The sequence below is a fragment of the Fusarium phalaenopsidis genome, assembly GCF_050370095.1.
Source record: "Fusarium phalaenopsidis strain FUZ10S chromosome Unknown contig_32362, whole genome shotgun sequence".
NCBI lineage: Eukaryota > Fungi > Ascomycota > Sordariomycetes > Hypocreales > Nectriaceae > Fusarium > Fusarium phalaenopsidis.
In genome coordinates this window covers 80,181-97,311 of record NW_028145385.1, presented here as the reverse complement: position 1 = coordinate 97,311, position 17,131 = coordinate 80,181, and the positions used below count along the sequence as shown (strand labels likewise).

General features: G+C 54.0%; 5 protein-coding genes across 5 annotated transcripts; 2 read left to right on the top strand and 3 right to left on the bottom strand.

Moving 5' to 3' along the window:
- Positions 1-89: 89 nt before the first annotated feature.
- LRP88_14448 (beta-lactamase/transpeptidase-like protein) lies at positions 90-2,024 on the bottom strand (the record flags this gene model as incomplete). Its single annotated transcript, XM_083250793.1, has 3 exons — positions 90-1,041; positions 1,090-1,471; positions 1,520-2,024. The coding sequence occupies 3 exons, from the start codon at positions 2,022-2,024 to the stop codon at positions 90-92; spliced, it is 1,839 nt and encodes a 612-aa protein (XP_083093425.1).
- Positions 2,025-3,295: 1,271 nt separating this feature from the next.
- Positions 3,296-5,171, top strand: LRP88_14447 (Zn(II)2Cys6 transcription factor; the record flags this gene model as incomplete). Its single annotated transcript, XM_083250792.1, has 2 exons — positions 3,296-3,381; positions 3,437-5,171. 2 exons carry the CDS (start codon positions 3,296-3,298, stop codon positions 5,169-5,171), a joined length of 1,821 nt encoding a protein of 606 aa, XP_083093424.1.
- Positions 5,172-5,827: 656 nt separating this feature from the next.
- Positions 5,828-6,610, bottom strand: LRP88_14446 (Rtf2 RING-finger-domain-containing protein; the record flags this gene model as incomplete). The annotated part of the gene is made up of 1 exon (XM_083250791.1): positions 5,828-6,610. One exon carries the CDS (start codon positions 6,608-6,610, stop codon positions 5,828-5,830), a length of 783 nt encoding a protein of 260 aa, XP_083093423.1.
- Positions 6,611-7,369: 759 nt separating this feature from the next.
- LRP88_14445 (armadillo-type protein) lies at positions 7,370-14,860 on the top strand (the record flags this gene model as incomplete). Its single annotated transcript, XM_083250790.1, has 5 exons — positions 7,370-7,434; positions 7,495-7,562; positions 7,615-9,836; positions 9,889-14,364; positions 14,417-14,860. The coding sequence occupies 5 exons, from the start codon at positions 7,370-7,372 to the stop codon at positions 14,858-14,860; spliced, it is 7,275 nt and encodes a 2,424-aa protein (XP_083093422.1).
- A 337-nt stretch (positions 14,861-15,197) lies between these two features.
- On the bottom strand, positions 15,198-16,997 carry LRP88_14444 (glucosidase II beta subunit-like protein-domain-containing protein; the record flags this gene model as incomplete). The annotated part of the gene is made up of 3 exons (XM_083250789.1): positions 15,198-15,838; positions 15,900-16,850; positions 16,904-16,997. The coding sequence occupies 3 exons, from the start codon at positions 16,995-16,997 to the stop codon at positions 15,198-15,200; spliced, it is 1,686 nt and encodes a 561-aa protein (XP_083093421.1).
- Between the last annotated feature and the right edge of the window lie 134 nt (positions 16,998-17,131).

Sequence of the window (17,131 nt, the reverse complement as noted above, 5' to 3'; positions counted from 1 at the left end):
ATACACTCTATTCACAATATCTACCACACCCTCACATCCATCTCCCTTCCACCACAAAATATTATTGCCTAATATTTGACCTGCAGCTATTAGAACATGCTCATAAACGCAGCCAATACCGCCAGACCGAGACCGAGCGCGGCATTCAGCTCCCGAGTCTGGCCAGCTGCATTGGTCGTCGCCTTCTTCGCCCCGGGCTCGCGTACCTTGGTGAGGGTCACATTGAAAGCAGGGTTCTTAACAGCCGTGCTGACGCCCTCGTCGCCCTCGATGAAGACAAACTCGTCTAGGGGAAGGAAATCGTACACCTTGCGGTCCTGTGCGAACCATGTCTGGCATGTGCCGTCCTTGAAGAAGAGTGCGCTCTCGTACTCAGCGTCCTGCTGGGATGTGGTCATGTCGAAGACGGTGCGCCATGCGGTTTGACCCTTCTTGTTCAGGTTTGTAGGGTACACGCGCGCGTCGACGTACTTGCTCTTCTCGACCTTGCCGGACTCGAGGGCGTCGAAGCTGTAGCTGCCGATGTGGTTGAGGACGTCGAAGCCGCGGATCTGCCAGCTGTTGATGACCAGTCCAGGACCATTGTCGACCTTAAATGAGATGCTCGAGTTGGTTTCCTTGTCGGCGTACTCGCCAGCAAAGGCCTCCTTGGCAGAGTCACGGCCCACCTTCTCAATTGCAGGGACGAGGGCGTTGATGACAGAGCTGAGAACAGTAGAGGTGACATATTGGTTGGCAGAAGCCTCCCTACCACCCGACATGATGGAGATGACAATGTCATAGTCAGGGATGAGAACGGTTTGCGAGTGGTACAAGCCAAGGTCACCACTCTTGGTGTAGAAGTCGATGAGGCGGCCATCAACAGTGATATTGTCGCCACGGAGAATCTCCCACGGAGCTCCGACCTGGTAGCCCCAAGAAGCAGTGTTGGAGATGGGCTTCATCCACTTGCGAGTCTGAGCGGGGGAGAGGAACTTGTTGGTGAGGATACCCTCAGCGAGGAGTAGCATGTCAGCAACGGAAGAGAACATGCCGCCGGCGCTATGAACAGTTAGTGATAGTTGAAGAGTGTTTATCATTGTTACTCACCTGTCAAACACGGCAAGAGAGGCATTCCAGGTGGGTTCACTCTCAGGGATAAAGAGATCCTCAACAGGGGGGGTCTTGCCGACGTAAGTGTTCTTCATGCCAACAACATCAAAGATGTCGCGCTTGAGGACCTCAGCAAAAGGCTTCTTGGCAGCAGCCTCAACCACAAGACCCAGCAAGGCAATGCCGACGTTGGAGTAGACGGGGTTGGTGAAGGGTCCATACACCGGAGGTCGGAGGTTAACCTGCCCGAGGAGGTCCTTCTTGGTGCAGGGAATAGTGCCGGGAAGACCAGAGCATGTAGGACCGTCGCCCTTAGCGAACTGGGGGAGACCCATCTGCGCCCAAGGGGCAGATCCGATGATTCCCAAATCCTGGGCCACTGGCAAGAGTTAGCGAATCGTTCCAGAAGAGTAAGGTGACGGCTTACGGTCAACACCAATGCCAGAAAGATGGCTAGCCAGAGATCCAACAGTGATGTCCTCCCACTTCAGCGAAAAGATCTCATCCTCATTGGCAGTCTCGTTAAGCTCGGGCAGATACTTGAGCACAGAAGCCTCAAAGTCAATGTCGCTGTTCAAAAGAGCAGCAAGCACGGTGAACAGCTTGGAACCACTGGCAATTCGGAAGACCGTGTTCTCATCGACCTTGTCGGTACCTTCGCCAGGGTTAGGAGGTGTGAAGTGGTAGGTAAAGAGCGGGTCATCCTCGTGGATGGACTTGACGCCGATGGATAGGGCTGAGGTGTTGAACTTTGAGGTGATCTGTTCTTCGAGACCGGCCTTGAGCTTTGTGGCTGCAGTTTGAACAAGCTTGCTCTCGCCTGGGGCTTGAGGGGCTGGAAAGACGGCGCCTAGAGGAGGGCATGCTTTGGCTTCGACGAGAGACAGAGCGCCGACGGCCACAACTGCCACCAGCTTTGAGAAGGAAGGCATTCTGATGTTACAAAGAGTCAGGAAAAGGAAATACTATAACTGATGAGAAGAAAAGAAGCGAGTGATGGTGAGTGATGGAGGATGAGGATGAAGGGTTCGTTATTTCCGTGTTGAAGCTCCGAGTTATATACACAGATAGAAGCTCATACCATCACCATCAAGTTAAAGGGATCGTCAACAAGAAGCGCCCAAAGCTAGACCACGACTCGCTCATCCATGCCAGCCAAGTCCGACAACCCGACCAAGCCTCCACTCTCATTTGAAGATCCTCACAACATCCAGTAAACGTGAAGTTGAAGGCGTCGACTACACGTTTGACCATCACCATCTAATCTCGGACCTGTAGTGCGAGCCTATCCCGTGGAGCCGATGCCACATCGAGGCTCAGACTCGGGAACATGAAGGGAAGAGCCGCGCGGGGTGCGACGGCAGAGTCCGAGATGTTTAAGTCCGAGGTCGAGTCCGAGCGGACCAATAAGACGAGGACGGCAAGGGTTGGCGATAGCTTCCGTGTGGAGCAGCCTCAACGGTCAGGTCTTGTAAGGCTGAGACGTTTTTACGCTTACCAAGGCATTGGAAGATGCAGGAACTTTGGTCTGACTGCATTGACGAAACCGGTTGTTGGTGTTCCTTTCATTAGAGTTTTGCTTGTTTCTCGTGCAGAATGTGAGCCCTGTTCCAAGCTTGGAATGTCAATTTCTTGGCGTTGTGTTGGTGGTGGTAGCTGACATGAGGCCATTCACTGTTATTTTATCTTTATGCTTCTCAATATCTTCAATATTCCTTTGTAGTAAGTACTGGATTGTCAATCACTTCACCACCCGTTGCTATCAATGCTAACTCCAGCTGAAGGACATCAGCTCAGAACTTACCCTAATCATCGACACAGCCAGAAACCAAAAAGAACCTCAAAATAAACCGAATTAGACATGAAACAAGAGACACTAAACAAGCTTCTCACCATACCCCAGCGGCTTGTAGGGCTCCATCAATGACACCTCATCGTGGCTGCGTCTCACAGCCCCAGCCTTAGACGCGAACATCTTGACAGCGCCTCTCCGCGGGGCGGGCTGTGCTTAATTCCAGGGGTCCCTGGTAAGCATCAAGGCGGGCACGGTAGAAGGATCGGCCCCTGGTGATGACAGCAATAAACAATCCCCATCGCCCGCCCTCTTTTCCCCTCATTGACCGGCTCGGACTCTGAACCTCGGACTTCTTGTTCTTGCCTTAATATTTTTGCTAGTCTTGGCTCTTCTTTGTTGTTAGCCGACATGATCTCGCTCCCGTCTCAGACAAGTCCAAAGCCATCGGGACGCAAGGGGAGTAAAAAGGTCCGGACTGGCTGCATAACCTGCAAGTCCGTCTCCTCTCATCTCGTTACTCCTTTGAACCTCCCATTGACATTGACCTAGAATTCGAAAAGTCAAGTGCGACGAAGCAAAGCCTCATTGTCTACGATGCATCAAAACAGGTCGCAAATGCGATGGCTATCGCCAGTCGCCAAACTCTTCCCCAGAGCCTCTATCGCTGAGTCCATCACCCGGCTTTGGGTCTCCGGCTGAGACGCGCGCTTTTGATTACTACCGCTCGCGTACTTCCAAGATCTTGTCTGGGCCGTTTGATACGGGCTTCTGGGGCGGGTTGGTCATCAAGATGAGCGCATCGGAGCCAGCCGTGCGCCACGCGATATTGGCTATCAGCAGTCTTCATGAGGCTGTTGAGTCTAGAAGCAGAGCAGGACACAAGCTTGATACGCGATTTGCGTTTCGAGAGTATGGAAATGCTATCACGTCGTTGCGCAATTGGGCTCAACGCGATGAACCCTCAGCTATTCCACTCCTCGTCTGCATCCTCTTCATCTGCGTCGAGTTCCTGGCCGATCGCGACTCGGCTGCTCAGATGCACATCTGCCAGGGTCGAAAGATCCTCTCAGGTCTAGGCGACGGACACTCTTCGACAATGGAGATGGTGAAGCGCTCACTCGTACCGATCTACACGCGTCTGAGTCTCTCGAGCTTCCTCTTTGGCAGTCGTCCGGCCGCTATCCCAAACCACTTGAGAGCCTGGGCCGAGGTGCCCGCCGTGTTTGCGACGATTGAAGAGGCTCGGTACGGTTTGTATCTGATACTGGATGAGGGGTTGCAGTTTGGCACAAGAGCGCATGCCCTTGCCTTTGATCCTAATTGCGATCCTCTAGTGATGCAGCAGCTCCAGAGCGAACAGCAACGGCTCTTGTCACAAGTCAGTCGGTGGTACGCCGCCTTTACCGTCCTCATCTCGATGAGTCCGCAGTCTCCAGCTTTGGAAAACCAGTTGAACATTCTCCGAATGTATCACCAGGCAAGCCTGGTCTGGATATCCACATCTTTGCAGACATCCGAGCTTGCATTCGACGCGCATCTCCCGGCATTCGCATCCATCATCTCTCTCGCATCTTCCGTCATTGGTTCTATTCCCACAAACTCCAAGCTGGAGCCCTTCACATTTGAGACGGAACTCGTCGCTCCCGTGTACTGGACTGCGACCAAATGTCGTCACCCCTTGCTGCGGCGAGCAGCCCTCAAGCTCCTAACTCGAGAGCAGATGCGGAACAGGCGGGAGAACCTCTGGCACGTCCGCGAGACGGCTGTGATTGCTGCTCGCATCATTGAGTTTGAAGAGTCCGACATCCAGGATCCCCTGGATCTCACATTAGGCGCCATGTCCACCAATCTAGAATCTTCAAGCCAGGGCTCTGCCGAGTCTGGGTCTTTCGACATCCACACCTGCAGCGCCAGGAAGATCAAGATTGACGTGTCGAGCCCTCCCACTCTCCCTGCACTACCGCCGACCTTTACCGATCCAACACCAGCAGAAAGTGTCGCAGGCAACACGCCTGGGAGCGGCGCGTCAAGCATGTCCTCACCAAGTAACATATCCGAGCCCATGTCGCCGATAACAGCCGCCCTCGAGGGTATTCAGCAGCTCGATACCGCCGCTCTCAAGTCGGCGAGTCTAGAGTCGCCGTTTGGAGTCCCTGAGCACCGGCGGATCAAGAATGCCATCATCGGGGTGGCTGAGGATGGAGGGATTTGGACGACTTTCTTTCAGGATCCTGAGCCGGGGCAGACGCAGTGGAAAGTTACGAGGGAGTTTTTGAGATGCTGAAGAGCGTGATGGAATTTTAAGGAAGCGAGGAGTTGGTATTGGTGATTGTCAACTGGGAATGATGGTTCTTTAGAGATGATGATGGTTTCATGATTGAGCATTAGAGGTGTAGGAAATAGTGCTGATGATATAAATGACATGCACGACATTACCGATTAGACCTTGACGCGTCACATGCTAAAAATGACATGTTTTCCTCCTTGTTTGTACCCCATGCACATTGACGAGGTCTCACAGTGGGTGATCGCCGCTGCTTGTCTTGCTTCGCTTGCTACCCTAGGTACATCATGAGAGGAACTAGAATGATGGATCAACCGCAATAAACGCCGTGTTACAAGGACTCCGGGATGTCAGAAGCGAGAAATAATATTAAAATTACCATTTTAAAAGTGATTTTCAAGTTTGGTGGGCTTATTTGTATCAAACATAGTTGACTTTCATCTAACATTACCTGGTTGCCAAACCTGACTTGCTTGATGACTGGTGTAAGCGAACGCGGCATCACGTTGTCTCGGACATGGAACCATCGATTGGTATCCCTAAACTGCAGGCTGGGCAGACTTCGTATACGTCGAGGTAGGCATGAAAGCATTATAGATATGTTTCCAACATCAAAGGGGTATCAGTTTTCATTGTGCTAGCTATCATCATCATGTTCAACCTCTGGCCGCCTCTGCCACCAGCTTTCTCCGTTTATTCCGCTCATCCTGTTCAGCCAGGACCTTGGCCGTCAATGAGGCTGCAAACGAGTTGTTGATGCCGCTGATCCTGGAGTCCTCCTTCTTTCCCGATTTGCCGTTCTCCTTGCCCGCGGCTTTGGCCTCTTCCTCCTTTACATCATCGCCCTTGCGTTTCTTCTTCTTTTCTGACTTGTCCTTCTTCAATGTGTGTGTCAACCCTTGGCCCTTGAGCTTTTCCATTCGCTTCTCTAGTCGCTCGACATCCGTCTCTGTGGTTGCCAAGATCGTAATGATGTTGTCTTCGCTGAACTCCACACCACACTCCGGACACGCCTTTTCTTGAATCTCTTTCATTGCCACGTCGGCGAATACGTGCCCGCAAGGAACTAGGTAGACAGACTTGACGGCAGGACCCAGCTCCTTCATCGAAATGGGGCACACCCACTTGCCGCCGTTCTTGGACACCTTCAGCTTCGCCACATCTCGCAGAGACTTGATTCCTAAACTTGAGGGCGTGACATCGCTCGGATCATCTGACGGCATCAAGCCTTTTAGGATCGCTTCATAGTTGTAAAGGCGCCCGCGCCAGTCCGAGACGACGATGTCGATGTCGAGGGGTTCGCCACTGAGCGCGCAGTGAGCCCATGCATGAGCAAGCGATTCGAGCGCGGTGGCTTTCAGTTCGGAAACGGTCGGGGCACGCGCTGCATTCTTGACAAGCTCGCGACGCTTGGGGATCGAGCCGCCGTCGTTACCCATGGTTGTTGATTGAGGGGATTCGATCGAGAGGCGCAGGCTGTGCGACAGGGGTGATGAGAGTTTGAAGATGCGGTAAGAGAGGATTGAAGTCGCGTGGTCAGGTAAACGGGAACACCAAGATGCGGATAGAATGGATGAACGGTGCGTGGGATAGAAGATAGGCGAATAGTTGCGAGAGCGGAACATACAACCAAGGATCCTACCAGGTTGAGGCGATTCCTAATTCCTAAGATTTGGGGCTTATCGATAAGCCTTAACGCCTTTGTATCTGGTCCGTGTTGAAAGCGGTCTGCACTGTATGGCTTGCGCTTATTGGTGACGTAAAGTGAAAGATGCCCGCAATTGGCACTGTGCCAGCACCTCGGCACCGCTCCACGGTTGGCCCGCTAATTCCAAACCTCAGGTCAATCTAATGCCCTCCGCCTGACCCAAGCTACCAACCTCAACTTCCCCGTCAGCAACAACAAAGCGATGCGCCTGTGAAGGACGTTCGCTGAGCTGGTGCCTGCTTGAGGGCGGCGTTCATTAAATTATATACACATCAGAGCATCTTTTCTCGTCCTCTCGTTATCCGCGTTCCCCAAAAGCAGACGACACGTACTCGGCTGCGCGCTCCTCGTTGGACTCGAAGCTTGATCTCCAACACCTCCCCGCCCGACCTCGACCTTTGCCCGACCACGCGATCGCCCGCCTTCCGGGGCCTCCCTATCCCAGTACATGCGACGTTGATCGATCGAATCCGAGTGCCATACGGGCAACATGGCACAAGCACAGCAGGTCGCTTTAGAGCGGCTTGAATACATCACTCGTGGCCTTCGTTCGAGGTAGGCTTTGAGTGGCTGCTAGCTGCACCTGATGAATCATGGATGCTAATTCTACAGCAGGAGCGGCGACGATGTGCGCAAGCGGTCTGCGATACAGCTTCGCGAGCTCGTAGTTGTCTGCCATCGAGGTACGAGATCGGACGAAACCCCAGACCCGAGCTGCTGCTAACCTCCCCTCAGACCTGAGCCCCGAGCAATTCATCGCCTTCTACAATGCCGTTAACAACAAGATTACGCATCTCATCACACATGGCAACGACTCTTCCGAACGCCTGGGCGGCATCTACGCTCTCGATGCGCTCATCGATTTCGAGGGCGTTGATATCTCCGCTAAATATACGCGTTTCACACAGAACCTGAAAACGATCCTCCGAGGAAAAGACATCAATCCGATGCAACCTGCCGCGATCGCCCTGGGAAAGCTTTGTCGGCCTGGTGGTTCCTTGATATCTGAGTTGGTGGACTCGGAGGTTAACACAGCGCTCGAATGGCTCCAGAACGACCGTGTGGAGGAGCGACGATATAGTGCGGTGCTTGTTCTCCGAGAACTCGCTCGCAGCGCGCCGACTTTGATGTATCAATACATCCCGACGATCTTCGACTGGATTTGGGTTGGACTTAGAGATTCCAGACAGCTCATCCGTGCGACGTCGGCAGAGACAGTTAGCGCCTGCTTCCGAATCCTCCGCGAGCGAGACCAAGAGATGAAGCAGTTGTGGATGAGCAAGATTTACAATGAATCGAAGCAAGGACTCAAGGTTAACACTGTCGAGTCCGTCCACGGTTCGCTGCTCGTCCTGAAGGAGCTCCTCGAACAGGGAGCCATGTACATGCAGGAGCACTACCAGCAGGCTTGTGACATTGTTTTCAAGCACAAGGATCATCGAGACCCGACCATCAGAAAGACCGTGGTGCTTCTGATCCCCGATCTGGCCAGCTATTCCCCCGCTGACTTTGCCCACACATGGCTGCACAAGTTCATGGTCTACTTGTCTGGCATGCTTAAGAAGGACAAAGAGCGTAATGACGCTTTCCTTGCCATCGGTAACATCGCCAACTCGGTCAAAAGCGCAATCGCTCCCTATCTCGATGGCGTGCTCATCTACGTGCGCGAAGGCCTTAGCATTCAGTCTCGTAAGAGAGGCTCAGTGGACCCCGTCTTTGACTGCATCAGCCGACTTGCCGTGGCTGTCGGCCAGACATTGAGCAAGTACATGGAAGCACTGCTGGACCCCATCTTTGCGTGTGACCTCACTCCCAAGCTCACTCAGGCCCTTGTCGACATGGCCTTTTATATCCCACCCGTCAAGCCGACAATTCAGGAGAGACTACTTGACATGCTCAGCGTAGTTCTGTGTGGCGAACCTTTCAAGCCTCTTGGCGCACCACAGCCAAACACACTTAACTCGGTGCCGATTATCCCCAAGGACGCCAAGGACCCCCTGGCTTATGAGCACCGGAGGGCCGAGGTGAAGCTAGCGCTTAACACTCTCGGAAGCTTCGACTTCTCCGGTCATGTACTGAACGAGTTCGTGCGTGACGTGGCGATCAAGTACGTGGAGGATGAGGACCCGGAAATCCGCGAAGCTGCGGCCTTGACCTGCTGCCAGCTTTATGTCCGTGACCCCATTGTCAACCAGACCAGCTACCATGCGCTCCAGGTTGTCGGCGATGTCATTGAGAAGCTCTTGACCGTCGGAGTCTCGGACCCAGAACCTAACATCAGACGCACCGTCCTGGCGGCTCTCGACGAGCGATTTGACCGACACCTGGCCAAGGCGGAAAACATTCGAATCCTCTTCTTCGCCTTGAACGACGAAGTCTTTTCGATCCGAGAAGTTGCCATCTCTATTATTGGTCGCCTGGCTAGATACAACCCAGCATATGTCATTCCTTCGCTGCGCAAGACCCTCATTCAGATGCTCACTGAGCTTGAGTTCTCCGACGTCGCCCGTAGCAAAGAAGAGAGTGCCAAGCTTCTGAGTCTCTTGGTCCAGAATGCACAGTCCCTGATCAAGCCATACGTCGAGCCCATGATTTCAGTTCTGCTTCCTAAGGCGAATGACTCTAACCCTTCAGTCGCGGCCACCATTCTCAAGGCGATTGGTGAGCTTGCAACTGTGGGTGGCGAGGATATGCTGCCATACAAGGACCGTCTGATGCCGCTCATCATTGATGCGCTGCAGGACCAGAGCTCTAACTCGAAGCGAGAAGCCGCTTTGCATGCCCTGGGACAGTTGGCCAGCAACTCGGGTTATGTCATTGAGCCCTACCTCGAATACCCACAGCTCTTGGAGATTCTTCAGAGCATTATCCGAACCGAGGGACAACGAGCGCCATTGCGGCAGGAGACCATCAAACTGATGGGTATCCTGGGTGCCCTCGACCCTTACAAGCATCAGGTACGTTCTCTAAGCACTTCGCCCAGGAACTAGATACTAACCGAGTTAACAGGTCGAAGAACGAACACCAGATGCCCGACGTCTTGAGTCCAACCAGTTGACAGACATTTCCCTCATGATGACCGGTCTGACCCCATCAAACAAGGAGTATTTCCCAACCGTCGTTATCAACGCCCTTCTGCAAATCCTCAAAGATCCATCTCTGGTCCAGCACCATGCAGCTGTGATCGAAGCAATTATGAACATCTTTCGCACCCTGGGACTGGAGTGTGTGTCGTTTCTTGATAGAATCATACCGGCCTTCCTCCATGTCATCAGGTCAGCAACCTCCACAAGATTGGAGTCCTACTTCAACCAGTTGGCAACTCTCGTCAGCATTGTCCGACAGCATATCAGAAATTATCTCCCGGACATTGTCGAGATCTTGCAAGAATACTGGCACACGTCGCCATCACTTCAGACTACTATCATGTCTCTTGTCGAGGCCATCTCAAGGTCTCTTGAGGGAGAGTTCAAGATTTACCTGGCCAGTCTTCTTCCGCTGATGCTTGGTGTTCTTGACAAGGACACCTCTGCTAAGCGTACCCCATCGGAGAGGGTAATGCATGCTTTCCTGGTGTTCGGTGCGAGTGCCGAGGAGTACATGCATCTCATCATTCCTGTGATTGTCCGCACGTTCGAGAAGCAGGGCCAGCCCACCTTCATTCGAAAGCAGGCTATCGACACAATTGGAAAGATCTCACGCCAAGTCAACCTCAACGACTACGCTGCAAAGATCATCCACCCCTTGACACGTGTGTTGGATATGGGAGAGCCTCAGCTGCGACTGGCTGCTCTGGATACCCTCTGCGCCCTCATCCAGCAGCTGGGCAAGGATTACCTTCACTTTATGGGTACCGTCAACAAGACTATCAACCAGCATCAGATCCAACACCCCAACTACGAGCTGTTTGTCAGCAAGCTCCAGAAGGGCGAGGTTCTGCCTCAGGATCTGAGCTCTGCCGACCGATTTGCCGATGGATCGGAGGAGCCCACCTTTGCTGACCAAGGAACGAAGAAGCTGGAGATGAACGCCATTCATCTCAAGGCTGCTTGGGACACTAAGGGCAAGTCGACCAAGGAAGATTGGCAAGAATGGCTGCGACGGTTCAGCACAACTCTGCTGACTGAATCCCCGAACCACGCTCTGCGAGCCTGCGCTAGCCTCGCAAGTGTTTACCTGCCTCTGGCACGAGAACTGTTCAACTCGGCGTTTGTGTCATGCTGGAGCGAGCTGTACGAACAGTTCCAGGACGAGCTCATCCAGAACATCGAAAGCGCCATCAAGTCAGAGAACGTCCCACCTGATCTGCTTGGACTTCTGCTCAACCTTGCCGAGTTTATGGAGCATGACGACAAGGCTTTGCCGATTGACATTCGAGTGCTGGGTAGGGAGGCTGCTCGCTGTCACGCCTATGCAAAGGCCTTGCACTACAAGGAACTGGAGTTCCTTCAGGACCAGAGCAGTGGCGCTGTCGAGGCCCTGATCGTTATCAACAATCAGCTTCAGCAGTCTGATGCTGCTATCGGTATTCTCCGCAAAGCTCAATTGTATAAGGAAGGCATTCAGCTGCGGGAGACATGGTTCGAGAAGTTGGAGCGTTGGGAGGAAGCACTGGCTTTCTACAACAAGCGAGAGTCGGAGGTGCCTGAAGACCAGGCGATTCCTGTCGACATTGTCATGGGTAAGATGCGTTGTTTGCACGCCCTGGGCGAGTGGGAAGCGCTGGCTACTTTGACTGGCAGCACCTGGGCCAACTCGACGCCCGAGGTCCAGAGGATGATAGCACCCCTCGCCACGGCTGCCGCATGGGGTCTGAATAAGTGGGACTCGATGGACAACTATCTCTCCTCGCTCAAGAGGTACTCGCCTGACCGATCATTCTTTGGAGCGATCTTGGCTCTCCACCGCAACCAGTTCCGCGAGGCCATCGCCTGCGTGCAGCAAGCCCGAGAAGGACTGGACACCGAGCTGAGCGCGTTGGTTAGCGAGTCGTACAACCGAGCGTACCAGGTTGTGGTCCGAGTCCAGATGCTCGCTGAGCTGGAGGAGCTCATCGTCTACAAGCAATGTGACGAGAAGAAGCAGGCAATCATGAGGCGAACCTGGGAGACTCGACTGAAGGGTTGCCAGAGGAACGTCGAGGTTTGGCAGCGCATGCTGCGACTGCGTGCTATAGTGATTGCACCGTCGGAGAACATGCACATGTGGATCAAGTTTGCCAACCTTTGCCGCAAATCTGGCAGAATGGGACTGGCCGAGAAGTCACTCAAGCAACTCATTGGCAGCGACGCTCCCCTAGAGTCTATGATCCCCTACTGGAACGAGAGGCCGACGGCACCCGGGCCTAGGAACACGGCGGCGCAAGTCATCTACGCTGTGCTCAAGTACCAGTGGGAGCTCGGACAGCAGCCCGGTTATAAGTTGTCTGGTACCGCTGAGAAGACTCTGTACTGCTTGCGCAAGTTTACCAACGATGCCGCCCATCGCCTGGATATCGCTAGGGCCCATCTCAGTGCTCAGACTGGCGGCGATATGGGTATGGCCACTGAGTACGGCTTCCAGAACCAGATGGACCCTTCCCTCATGAGCCCGCAGACTCAACGCGCCTTGTATGACCAGACGGTGCTGCTGGCCAAGTGCTACCTCAGGCAGGGCGAGTGGCTGATTGCTCTCAACAAGGACGACTGGCAATACACTCAGGTCCAGGACATTCTTACCTCTTACTCGCAAGCGACAAAGTACAACCCCCGATGGTACAAGGCCTGGCATGCTTGGGCATTGGCCAACTTTGAGATTGTCCAGGCGCTGTCAGCGAGAAACGAAGGCCACTTGTCGAGGACGGATCAGGCCATGGTGATAGAACACGTTGTCCCGGCCGTCAAGGGCTTCTTCAAGTCGATTGCCCTGTCAGCGGGAAGCTCGCTACAGGATACCCTCCGGTTGCTCACGCTCTGGTTCACACATGGAGGCAGTGCTGATGTCAACGCGGCCGTGACAGAAGGCTTTGCCAACGTCAGCGTCGACACATGGCTGGAGGTCATTCCTCAGCTCATTGCCAGAATCAACCAGCCTAACAAGCGCGTCCAGCAGTCCGTTCATAATCTGCTCGCTGATGTCGGACGAGCTCACCCTCAGGCTCTGGTGTACCCTCTGACCGTGGCTATGAAGTCGTGGCAGAATACCCGTAGATCGCGCTCTGCCGCCCAGATTATGGACAGCATGCGACAGCATAGCGCGAATCTGGTTGCCCAGGCTGACACGGTCAGTCACGAGCTGATCCGTGTGGCTGTCTTGTGGCATGAGCTCTGGCACGAGGGACTGGAAGAAGCATCTCGACTGTACTTTGGCGATCACAACATTGAAGGGATGTTTGCGACTCTTGAGCCACTGCACGAGCTTCTCGAACGAGGACCCGAGACCCTTCGAGAGATATCTTTTGCCCAGGCCTTTGGCCGGGATCTGAAGGAGGCTCAAGATTGGTGCCGACAATACGAGACAAGCCAGGATGTCAACGATCTCAACCAAGCCTGGGACCTGTACTATCAGGTTTTCCGCAGGATCAGCAGACAGCTACCTCAGGTTACGACCCTGGAGTTGACTTATTGCTCACCCAAGCTGCTTAACGCCAAGAACCTTGATCTGGCTGTCCCCGGAACGTACAAGAGCGGACAGCCGATCGTGAGGATAATGTCCTTCGAGACGACGTTTAGCGTTATCAACTCTAAGCAGCGGCCGCGGAAGCTCAACATCAACGGCAGCGATGGCAAGTCATCGTCCTTCCTGCTGAAGGGCCATGAAGATATTCGCCAGGACGAACGAGTTATGCAGCTGTTCGGCCTGTGCAACACCCTCCTGGCCCACGACTCAGAGTGCTACAAGCGCCACCTCAACATCCAGCGGTATCCGGCCATCCCGCTGTCGCAGAATAGTGGTCTGCTGGGCTGGGTTCCCAACAGCGATACTCTCCATGTGCTGATTAGGGAATACCGCGAGAGTCGCAAGATCCTGCTCAACATTGAGCATCGCATTATGCTCCAGATGGCGCCCGATTACGACAACCTGACCTTGATGCAGAAAGTCGAGGTCTTTGGTTATGCGCTTGACAACACAACGGGCCAAGATCTGTACCGTGTGCTGTGGCTCAAGTCCAAGTCGTCTGAGGCCTGGCTTGAGAGAAGAACAAACTACACACGCTCGCTGGGTGTCATGTCTATGGTGGGCTATATCCTGGGTCTGGGAGATCGTCATCCTTCCAACCTGATGCTCGACCGAGTCACCGGCAAGATCATCCACATTGATTTCGGTGACTGTTTCGAGGTTGCCATGAAGCGAGAGAAATACCCCGAGCGGGTTCCCTTCCGACTGACTCGCATGCTCACGTATGCGATGGAGGTCAGCAACATTGAGGGTAGCTTCAGGATTACATGCGAGAATGTAATGAGGGTGTTGAGAGACAACAAGGAGAGTGTCATGGCTGTTCTTGAAGCGGTGAGTTGCCTTGATTCTTGTGATATGATGTGATACTAACAGGTGATAGTTCATCCATGACCCCCTTCTTACCTGGCGATTGACCAACGCTGCCTCGCCAGCAGGCCCCAACTTCCGTTCTGATAGAGACGCACCGATCCCTGGCGCAGGAGGAGCCCGAGCTAGACGCCAGTCCATCCTCGACAGCGACGTGGCCCCCTCTGAACTCATCAACGCGGCTGAGCCCTCTGCACCACCATCACGAAGCCGAGCCAGGACCAACAGCTCAGCTGCGCAGGACGGCAACCCCATGGTTAACGGCGCCCAGGAGGTGGAGAGCCAGAACGCACGGGCAGTCGAGGTGCTGGACCGCGTGGCGCAGAAACTCACGGGTCGGGACTTCAAGAACAATGAAGAGCTCGACGTGATCAACCAGGTCAACAAGCTCATCATGGAGGCAACCAAACTGGAGAATCTGTGCCAGCACTATATCGGATGGTGCAGCTTCTGGTAGATGGGGGCCGTCTCTGTGTGGATCTGAGATACCCCCTTGTTTTGTAGATGTGTTTAGAGGAGTTGGGAGGGCTTTGATGATTGATATCAGGGATTGATTCATTATGCGAATGTGAAAGGGGGGAAGGGAATTGACTCTTTTTGCGTGTGGAGATGTAATTGATGTACGAGCGAGTAGCATGTGTTATACAGTCACGACTTGGCTGTCTTGTACAGTCACTCAAGCGATGGGTGCCGGTGATTAGTTTACTCTATCAGCGTGTAGTTATAGGTCAAGTCAAGTCAAAGTCTTGTTTTATATGCGATAGCAGGCATAGTATTTACCTTGATCCATCTCCTTATAGCTCATCCTTTCCTCGAAAGGCCTGCCTCGCAGCGACCTCCTGAAAGTCACACGCAGCTGGCGTTCCAACCTCCATCTTGTAGACGCACTTTTCCGCCTCGCTGACCCTCCAGAGCTCCTCGGTCTCTGAGCAGCCCAGCCACACGTCGGTCCGCCTCTTGGGACCGTTCCAGCACTGCTGTCCGTCCTCGTACCGGAGAACAATGCGCTCGCCCTTGCCGAGGCTCTTTCCGTCGAGACGCTCCTCGTCGTCGGCGATGTCGCGGTCGACGCGGTTGAAGAAACCCATGGAGCTGTGGCCGTGTCCCTTCTTTGACTTTTGCATCGTCTTGTCGAGCCAGCAGTGCTCGTACGTGTACTCTCCCGCGTCGAGGCTGATGCACTTGCCCTTGAGGGCGCGGAAGATTCCTTCGGGGCCGTAATCCTTGTCGAGGTCTGCCTGCTCCGACTCCAGGGACTTGGCCTTCTTCTCGAGGTCTCGGTCTGCGGCTGCGAGGGCCTCGCGGGCGGCGCGAACGAGGGTGGATTCTTGGCCTGGGGCTGTGTTGTCGGCGAGGAGGCCGTTTGTGACGAGCCAGACGCGGAGGGAGTCGAGGGTGCCGTGGAGGAGAGAGCGGGCGAAGGATGGGAGGTAGGCTTCGAAGTTATAGACTGGACATGTTAGTGATAGCTTGTAGAAAGGGGTTGAGTAACTTACTGATGTCGGTGTCGCTGCCGTCACCCTCTTCAAACTCCTTCCAGTTAACGCCATTACTCTCGCTGTCCTCTCTGAGGACACTCAAGAGATCAGCGTCATTAACGTCTTGCCTCTGACCCTTCTCAGACTCAACACGGGCCGAGTAGTCCTCAAAAGACCTAATGGCAGACTTGACGCCCTCATCGTTGAAGTTGGGGTTATACTCGGACTTGAACTTTGTCAGAAGCTCCTCCAGCTCACCGACACGGTCCTTGAGCGCGTCGCGCTGGTCGACGACGCTGTTGAGTGTATCCCTGAGCTCGTTGACGCGTGCCTTGGCCAATCCGACGAGAACACCCAGCTTTCCACCGCTGCCCTCGCCGCGGACGACCTTGCCCTTTTCCTCCTGCTCGACCTCGCGGTGTTTCTTGGCTAGCTCTTCTCTCTTGGCCTCGAGGTTGGCAATCTCCTTCTTGAGGTCGACGACTTTAGCTTCGACCTGTTGACGGAGAGATTGAGCTTCCTTGACGAGAACGTCTCGTTGCTTGGATGCCTTTTCCATGTTCTTTCGCTTCTCTTCTTCTAACCTCCTGTATTCCTTTCCAATCTCGGCACATCGGTTCTCACACTTGACACCGCCTACACCACTATACTCCTCAGTGCCATCACAGCAGATATCGTAATCGCATACGCCATCATTGACGTAACTGAACGGCACGTACATGCCAATGTGACCCTCATTGGCACACCAGAAGCCAGGAAGAGCATTGGTGGTGTTGGTCGTGCCGGAGGTAGAACCGGCAAGGGGCTGCTCGGGGGAGAGAGGATCGATGTTGGCGCAGGCGGCGGTGCCAGGTTCGTCGGAGCCGTCGGGGCAATCGCACGAGTTATCGTTGATCTGGCTCAAGCTCAGCTTGATGGCGGCGTTTGTGATGCAAGAGAAGGACTCCTTGCCGTCGTAGTGAGCGGCGACTGTTTGTAGGTGTTAGCTCAAGCTTGGGGATAGCTTCAGGAGGAGAGCATACATTCAGGGCCTACACCTCTTGGCAGACTGCCAGCAGCGGCCAATGTAAAGGCGTAGATAGCGCTCAGCAGCGCCACAGAGCTTGGGTGCTGCATTTTGTACGTGTCGAGGCTCTAAAGGTTCAAATATCGAAGCTCTCGCTCTCGTTGAGAGTTGGAGTTGGACAGGTCAGCCAGAAGGAGACGAGACGGGACCGACAAGGGAGAGGTACCCACTGAAACTAAACTGT